The sequence below is a fragment of the Aplysia californica genome, unplaced genomic scaffold, assembly GCF_000002075.1.
Source record: "Aplysia californica isolate F4 #8 unplaced genomic scaffold, AplCal3.0 scaffold00329, whole genome shotgun sequence".
In the NCBI taxonomy this organism is placed as follows: Eukaryota; Metazoa; Mollusca; class Gastropoda; order Aplysiida; family Aplysiidae; genus Aplysia; species Aplysia californica.
In genome coordinates, this window is record NW_004797599.1 from 164,022 (window position 1) to 172,879 (window position 8,858).

At 40.2% G+C, this 8,858-nt stretch overlaps 1 protein-coding gene across 1 annotated transcript; it reads left to right on the forward strand.

Moving 5' to 3' along the window:
- The first annotated feature begins 436 nt into the window (after positions 1-436).
- LOC101856441 (golgin-45) lies at positions 437-8,486 on the forward strand. Its single transcript, XM_005102529.3, has 5 exons — positions 437-1,337; positions 1,983-2,105; positions 3,967-4,095; positions 6,052-6,274; positions 8,182-8,486. The coding sequence occupies exons 1-5, from the start codon at positions 583-585 to the stop codon at positions 8,359-8,361; spliced, it is 1,410 nt and encodes a 469-aa protein (XP_005102586.1). The 5' UTR covers positions 437-582; the 3' UTR covers positions 8,362-8,486.
- The last annotated feature ends 372 nt before the right edge of the window (positions 8,487-8,858 follow it).

Genomic DNA, 8,858 nt, shown 5'->3' on the forward strand with positions numbered 1-8,858 from the left:
CTGAATATGTGTCATGACACGGTGGAATCAGGCACTTGTCAATTTTTAGGCATGTGGAGTTATTGGGATCATCTGAAAGCTTATTCATTTGCCTTGTGCTTTCAATGAAAAAATACCCAGCTATCTTGAATAATAGTCAAGATATTTGCTATTGAAGAAGGTGAGGTCGACTGGTTTCAGTGGTGATATTAGCGAGAAAATGGCCGCCAAAGTAACTCCAATAGCTAAAGAGTCCTTGAAAACTGAAAAATGACCTACTTTGTGCCTTTTAATCGACGTTTTTTTTTTAGTAAACTTCACATGGAAATGTGTTTTTATATGGGTATTAAAGAGTTAATAAATGCCAAAAAGCTAAAATTTGATTAAAATTGCATAACTGGCGGAAAAATGCCCGTTTCTCTGATTTAGTTATTTTGACGAGCACCTGATTTCTCCTCGATTCCTCACATATTATTATTATTATATTAATAATAATGTTGGTGTTTCATATTTTTATTATAATTGAAACTCGAATCAACATTTCAACTGTTATGCTTATTCCTATTCTTCTTATTTAATCTGTTACCAGGTCAAGATTTGAAGATGTCATCAACTCCTAAGGCCAAAACTAACTCGGGGGCTGCAGGCACTGTGCTTTTGCGACAAGCCCAGCCAAAGTATAACTTTCAAGGGAGAAAATTGCCAAAAGAGACACCAGGAAACAAGAATAATTCTGATTCCTCATCAGATGCCGTCATTATGTCTAGTCAGAGCTTGTCTGCCAGCAACAGTATGAGGAAAGGGGGCAAACCAGTAGCTGTCGTCGGAGCTCAGACAAACTCAAGTTCAGAAAAAAGTCACGAGGCAAAAACACAATTAGTCGCAGCTTCTCCTATAAGCAGTGTGTCATCTATGCCCAATCTCACCCCTGGCACTAACAGTAGTGCATCTGGCTACATCCCAGGAAGTGGTCATGTTGCTGGTTCAGATTCTTCCAAGGATTCTCACTCCTCTTTGGGCATGTCTAGTAATCAACGAACATCTTTACCAGTATCGGCATCTTTTTCCTCCCAGCCAGACTTTGCGAACATGCAAAATTCAAATTCTACAGTCAGGCAAGCCACCATGGGCACTGGTGACTCTTTGCCTAGTCTAGAAGCTTCTCACGCTCAAACTTTAGCTGTTCAAGTTCTTCAGAATGTTCACTCAGGCAGGGAACAGTTAGAGGCTGTGGAAAGGGAGAGAGACAGTCTAAAGAAAGACTTGGAGGTTCAGCTTCAAGTGAATGCAGAACTGAAGAAACTGTTGGTTGCTTCAGTCGGAGAGGACCTCAGTCAGCGAGTGGAAAGATTGGCAAGGTATGTTGTGCAGTGAAGTTTTAACCTCCACATTTATAATTCATCTAAACCTGTAGGTTGCATGTTTGTATTATTATAAGGTAATATATTATAACAAGTCTGTATGGTGGTTTTCTCTTGGCTGTCTTTTTCGTTGGTGGTAGTTTCAGTGATTGAGGAATTTTTGTAAGAATTGCAAAAGTACTCTGGTTAAAGTACTAAGGGTTTAAGTTGGGTTTAATATAATAGTATTTTATTGGCCGTGTCACTTATTAGAGACATGGCTTTACTTCCCTAACTCGAAGTCAGGTACTCATTACTGCTGGGTGGGCAGGAGAGGGCGAAATATATCTGTGTCCGAACCGAGGCTCGAACCCGCACTTTCCGCTTCGGAGACTAGCTCACTAACTGTTCAGCCACTGCACCCTTCACTGATATACAAGAAAGAATATTAACTTGAAAAAATTCGCAATGGTCAGATTTCAAATAATGTATGGTTGCATCTATGAACACCCACGAAGTTAATCGTGAAATTATAAGACTTGAACTATATAACTTGTATGATGGAAACTACTTTTTAGCAATTAATTCTTACCTACACTACTCAACTTGCTGGTTGCGATGGAGTTTGTCTGTACTAGTTTCCCCAATTTTTTCCTATTAAAGGGACAGAGCTCAACTGTCTATGGACATTGGAGGGTTCAGCAAGAAAATGTCGGAAGACCATGAGAACTTTGACAAAGTCTCCATCCAGGCGGACATGTGGAGGAGCAAGTACTTGGCCTCAAGGTTGGTTTGATTTAGTTTAAATCTTTACAATGATAGTGATAACTGTGACAACGTTATTTCAGTGTCTACTTGATATACAGTGTAGCATGCACACTAAGCAAAATTGGTGGAATGCAGAAATCTTTTCTTTAATAAATTTATGTACGAATTTCTCTGTGTATGTGCGTTGTGTACAAAGAATATATGTACAAAAGAACAAAATTTGGTGCCTGAAAATCTAGTCACTATCTTTTGTGCCTGTTTATAATGTGTATTTCTTTGGAGTGTGCTTGACTGTATATCTACAGTTTGTCTTTGTATGGGCATTATCATCAAAACAGGTCTGGTGTGAACAAAATCGGATCATGATGGTAATTATACCATTTGCCAGTTTTTGTCTGAGGGTAATTTTGTGACTTCTATTATCTTCTGCTGGAATTTTAAATTTTAATGAACCTGCATTGGCTAGTGTGAAATTTTAGGCTAGTACCGCACTACGACATTCTTGTCCCACCGTCGATTTTTTGCATGTCAAAACAGATACTGCACTAGGACAGGACTGATCCGGCGCATAAGGCGGCTTCTTTGTTGTTGCCCAAGGCAGAGTTAAAAATGCATTCCAAAAATTTCCTAAATATTGACTAAATAAAAAAAAATGATAAGGTTTTCATTCTCAGCGATCCAAAATTAGCAAAAACACGTGGGGAACGCAATTTAATGTTTGATTACGAAGTTAAATTATATTTTTTGTGTGTGTGTGTGTTTCACCATTCAACCCGTACTTGGCCTAGATCTAGATTGCATCTTGTCTTTTATGTCTGATTGCAATAGCCAACATCAGCCTTATATACAAACATGGTTTACTTTCCACTGCACAAATAGTTTTCTGTCCAATTTAGAACAACATCCATTTTATTTGATGAGAATAAACTGTTTAGAAACAGCCGAGCGACTGCAGCTGACAATAAAGTTGAGAATCGAGATGCAAAACACGACCATACGGGCCTACTGCATGGTATTTTGTGTAGAAGCTTTGATCTGTGCTTTGACTTTCCTGCAGATGTGCAACGCACCGGGTGACCTTGATATGGTGAACTTCACCATTGACGATTAATTAAAAAATAAAATTATTTGCTAAAATTTACATAGTATCGAACAAATCAGGTTCCCTGCAAGTCATTTTGCTTATTTTGCGACGTTGATTCCGAATATGAAATCAGTTTTGAGATGCGATAATTATTTTAAAAAATCTGTGCCCCACATTTAATCCTGCGTGGTGGCAAATTTTTAAGTGATTATATGTCACAATGCGCAAGCTCTACAATCTTCACAGCAGGCGCCACCAAGTCAGGGACAATTTTTGTCCTTATGCGGTAGGCGGCTATATGTCTCTATAATCACAGACGATATTACCCCGGGACTGGGATAGTCCTGTCTTACCGATTTTGTAGCAATTCACTACTATTCTGGACTCAAATCGACAAGAATGTCCTGTTCTAATAGGTGCGGTACATTACACTCTAATTCAAAGGTTTCAAAATCCAGACAGGTCTGTCCCCTGGTCTGGTAGTGCGGTACTGTTCCGTACTAGCCTTAATGTGCAACACTGTTGAACCTGCTGTAGCAACCACCTGTCTAAGACAATCACCTCCTGTACAGTACAAACGATCACACCCCCCCCCCCCTCCTTTCTCACCATCACCTTGTGTTTTTATCTATACTATATTTATGTCTAAGATGACCACTTTTCTTTTCATTCAATGTGTGGTTGGTTGTCTTGGGCTGTTTTATCCGTATTTTGAAACATTATCTTCAGACTTATTTCCTTAGTTCTTGTGGAAAGAAGTGTTTCTTGCAATATATGCTTTGGTTGTTTTGTCAGGGTAATGGTGGAAGAGCTGGGCAACGCCCGTGCCTACTATGCCTTACAGTCCCACGATGCCCAAGATGCCCTGCAGCAGATGCTGAACGAACGTCACGAATTGAGGACCAACTTGCTGGAGAACTACAAGTAGGTCACCTCATCAGGGTGTCAATACATGAGTGGTTGGCGGGTGCTTTGGCTTGGTTTGCTCCTTCTTTTCTATCGAACATCTATCGTCTTTATCTCCCTTCCCATCTTTTTTTATGTTTGTCACTCTCTTGTAACACCTCTAATCTTCAACACTGAAATTGAAGAAACCAACATTTTTCAACAATTTAAAAAAAAATTCTCGCTGATTGAAGTTTGTGTTTAGAGGGAGTACCCGTGCATTTGTAAGTCTCAGTTATAGAGTAAAAAATCCTGGCCGTATGACGAAAGTGTATGTTTAAGTGGAGTGTGCCTTCGTATGGCCTGCTTTGAGGCAGAGACGACTGTACTGAGTTTAGTTGAATAACCAAAGCTGCTGTTGGACTTCTATATATGAAAGAAAAAATTCTTACACAGTATTTGAAAAGTGTGAATAGTGATTTCACACTTTGGAGCTTTGATGAAGTTCTTTTCATTTTTTTCAAAATCATACGGCACTAGTCGGGGATAGTCACGAGCCTGTGGTCACTACAGTCTGAGTTATCAATGGTCAAGCGTAAACCAGATTCCTTAAAACGATCTCACCCTGTACAAAGACGGACGTAATGCAATTCGCCCCCTTGATATCACAGCCCTACGTGCGGAAAGTTTGATCCTTAACTCGACCCCCCTTTTGTAATTGAATAGTTTTAAATTGACAGAAGTAGGGTATCGAACCTGGTAAATGATCCTTCACTTTTCTGAGCATTGTGTGCGTGTGTTTGCGTTCTTAATTTGAAGTACAATGTTATTAGTTATCCCTGCTCTCAATGGGGAGGATTTCAAAGAGGGTATATACTAAAAAAATTTTTGTTGGATATTTAATCCACACACACAATGCAGGTGTACACTACACAATACATCAATGATTGATAACCGGCCCAAATCTTGGTTCAGGTGTACACACACTAAAACTGATTGAGCCCAGTGACATCATAACAGTAACTGAACTCAAGCTTCATTTTATTAAAGAAAAAAGTGCGCGCATGTGTGTATGGGGGTGTGTGTGTTCAGTCTATGCCGTGGTCTGGAGCACGGAGGATGTCTGGACTAGGTTTACGTCACACAATGCGTGAATGCACCGAAGTTGCAATAGTATCGAGTACTCGATTTCTATGCGACTGCCTCATTTATACATATCGATAACGACAGGGGGCGAGTTATGATCAGCTTCTCCGACTGGTGAACTGTTTTTTGACCGAGGAGGGGGGCACGAATTCAAGATTCCCCCACAAAGTCCTGCCTAATACCTCAAAACAAATAACCCAATAACAATCGATTTGTCCTGGTGCTTTCTTATCTGTGTGGAGTGGAGATCCAAATTAATTCTGAGTAAAATCAGATTTTTTTTCTCGATGCTCTAGTGTCAGACATTGCAATTGACTTTAAATATGAAAATACACACTGGATATATTCTGGTATTTTGTTCCTGATTCACTTTTTACAAAAGTTTGAAAATGCCACCTCTGCAAATGAACTTTAGGTTAATTAATCCAGTGGCAAAGTGAGCAGTGAGTTCCGACTCAAAAAGTATGTCAAGCTAGTCTTGGTGACAGGAGGTTTACATGGGTGGTCACTGGGGTGTGTCTTTGATCAAGAAATGATAATCCTAGCTCTAGATTAACCCCCCCCCAACAAAACCAGGGCCTTGCAGAGCTGTGACAAGGAATGGCAAGTTTGGAAAATTGTTTTACGTTGGTGTATTGTATATTTGTGCATTAAATTATGAATTTATGTATGTATGTTTGCCTTTGCAGCTGATATTTTCTCTGGGGATTCATGAAGTGTAATATTTATTTATTTGTCAATTTTATTAATTATTCTATGTGACTTACAGGGGTTGTGATTTATTTGGTAAAGAGTAAAGTGATCTGATGTGGACCCTCCTTAATTGTTCTGTTACTTATGTGTGGACAGGGTACTTCAACAAGTGAAGAATGCGTTTGACCCCCTGAACTCTCAGCGGTCATCCAGCCTGGCTTCCACCAATGTCCTTGACCTGTCCCGGGCGTGCCAACAGTTGTCCGAAGCGGTTCGGTTCCGGCTGCTGCCCGCACACGTGGCGGTTCCCGTGGGCACAGAGGGAGATGAAGACCTGTGGGAGAACGCCGTCACCAGGGCCGAGCAGTACGCTCATGTGGTCAGTGGTCTTTTGTTTTGTTCTGATTGTGGTCAGTGGTCTTGTGTTGTCTTGTTTTGTATGTGGTCAGTGGTATTTTATTTTATTTTGTATGATTTGTGGGTTTTTGCTTTGATTTTCTATGTGGTCAGCAATCTTTTGTTACTTGATTTTGTATGTGGTCAGTGGTCTTGTTATTTCATTTTGTATGTGGTCTGTGGTATTTTGTTTTATATGTGGTCAGTGGTCTTTTATTTTGTTTTGTTTGTGGTCAGTGGTCTTTTGTTGTTTTGTTTTGTATGTGGTCAGTGGTCTTGTGATTTTGTTTTGTATGTGGTCAGTGGTCTGCTGTTGTTTTGTTTTGTATGTGGTCGGTGGTCTTTTGTTGTTTTATTCTGATTGTGGTCAGTGGTCTCTTGTTGTTCTGTTTTGTATGTGGTCAGTGGTCTCTTGTTGTTCTGTTTTGTATGTGGTCAGTGGTCTCTTGTTGTTCTGTTTTGTATGTGGTCAGTGGTATTTTGTTGCTCTGTTTTATGTGGTCAGTGTATGTAGTCTGTGATCTTTTGTTTTGTTTTGTTTTGCATGTGGTTCTGATCTTTTGTTGCTTGGTTTTGCATGTGGTCAGCAGTTCTGTTTTATTAGTTTGTTTCACGTGTAATCAGGGATGTTTTGTTGCTTCGTTTATATGTGATCGGTGATCTTTTGCTGTGCAGTGGTCTCTTGTTGTTCTGTTTTGTATGTGGTCAGTGGTATTTTGTTGCTCTGTTTTATGTGGTCAGTGTATGTAGTCTGTGATCTTTTGTTTTGTTTTGTTTTGCATGTGGTTCTGATCTTTTGTTGCTTGGTTTTGCATGTGGTCAGCAGTTCTGTTTTATTAGTTTGTTTCACGTGTAATCAGGGATGTTTTGTTGCTTCGTTTTATATGTGATCGGTGATCTTTTGCTGTGCAGTGGTCTCTTGTTGTTCTGTTTTGTATGTGGTCAGTGGTATTTTGTTGCTTCGTTTTGTATGTGATCGATGATCTTTTGCTGTACAGTGGTCTCTTGTTGTTCTGTTTTGTATGTGGTCAGTGGTATTTTGTTGCTTCGTTTTATATGTGATCGGTGATCTTTTGCTGTACAATTCTTGACCTATCTTTGCAAGGTTAGTTGGTAGCTGGAGGGCGCCACTGGGAAGTTCTACTTGTTTTCTTTCACTGTTTTTCTTGTTTGTGGGTGGTTAGTCGGTGCTCTGTGGTGTGTTTGCTCCTTCTTTCATGTCAGACATCTTTCTTTTGATCTCTCCTTCTTTTCTGTTTATTTTTTTCTCTTGTCTGCTAACACATCTAATCTTCGGCGCTCATATGACTTAATTAGTGGGTGGTTGGCGGGTGCTTTGTAATGGTACACTTCTTCTTGCCTATCTCACATCTGTCGTCCTCACTTCTCCTCTTTTTTGTGTTTGTTACTCTAATGTAACACCTCTAATCTTCGGCACTTATATTACCTTATTGTATTTCAAGTGCCCTAAAACTCTTACTAAAACTAAACTAAAACTAAGACTGAAGTCTCTTTGCAGGTTATTTGAGGGTTGCTTCTTTACTTTCCCTCTGTTGTTTCAGTCTTACATTTTCACAGCACAAAAATGACCTTTACTGTGTCGATGTTCTTCCCTTTACTCTGACAAAACAAGACGAAAATAAACAAGGTGGGTGGCTGGCGGTTGCTCTGGTGTGGTTTGCTTCTTTTTTCCTTTGGAACATCTATCGTCGTTTTCTCCCCTTATACTTTTTTATGTTTGTCTTGTTACTCTCTTGTAACAACACCTCTAATCTTCTGGTGCTCATATGACCTAATGCAGTTGCCAGCGCCGTAAAATCTCTAAGAAAAAAGAAATTTAAAAAATAAACAATGACTCACTTATTCCCCCCCCCCCCCATCTCCTTCTAGGTTCTGTCCAGGCCCTGTGAACCTGTGGGCTCCATCCAATCCGGGTCATCCCATCTCCTGCCTGTGATGGGAAGCAACACCCAGGGCTGTCAGATCAATCGCTTCCACCCACACACCCGCCACGAGAACCTCACCTTCAACTGCTGCACCAAGTGTAAGGGAGACATCAACGTCCTGTGACAATGAGTAAAATTGTGTGGACAACGCCGGGAACACGTGTACTCAAACAATGAACGTGGGTGGTTGGCTGGTGCTCGGGTGTGGTTTGCTCCTTCTTTCCTATCAAACATCTATCGTCCTTATCTCCCCTCTTTTTTAAAAAATGTTTGTTACTCTCTTGTGACACCTCTAATCTTCTGGCGCTCATATGACCTCATGCAGTTGCGAGCGCTGTAAAACCTCTACTAAAAAAAAACGCGGATGAACTTTTCTTTTCTTTCACTCTATTGTTTCTGTCTGTCCGTTTGTCTTACTGCAGATGGTTGGAGGATGCAACTGGTAGGTCCTACTTCTTTATTTTCCCCTCTTCTGTTGTCTTTGTCTGTCTGTCTGTCTCACTTTTCCCAGCACATTCTACTTACTGAAAGAAACAAAATTTGTCTTACTCTGTCCTTGCTGTACATGAACTGTTGTTGTATGGATGTGCTTCTTTTTCACCAAACTCATGGACGGATTGT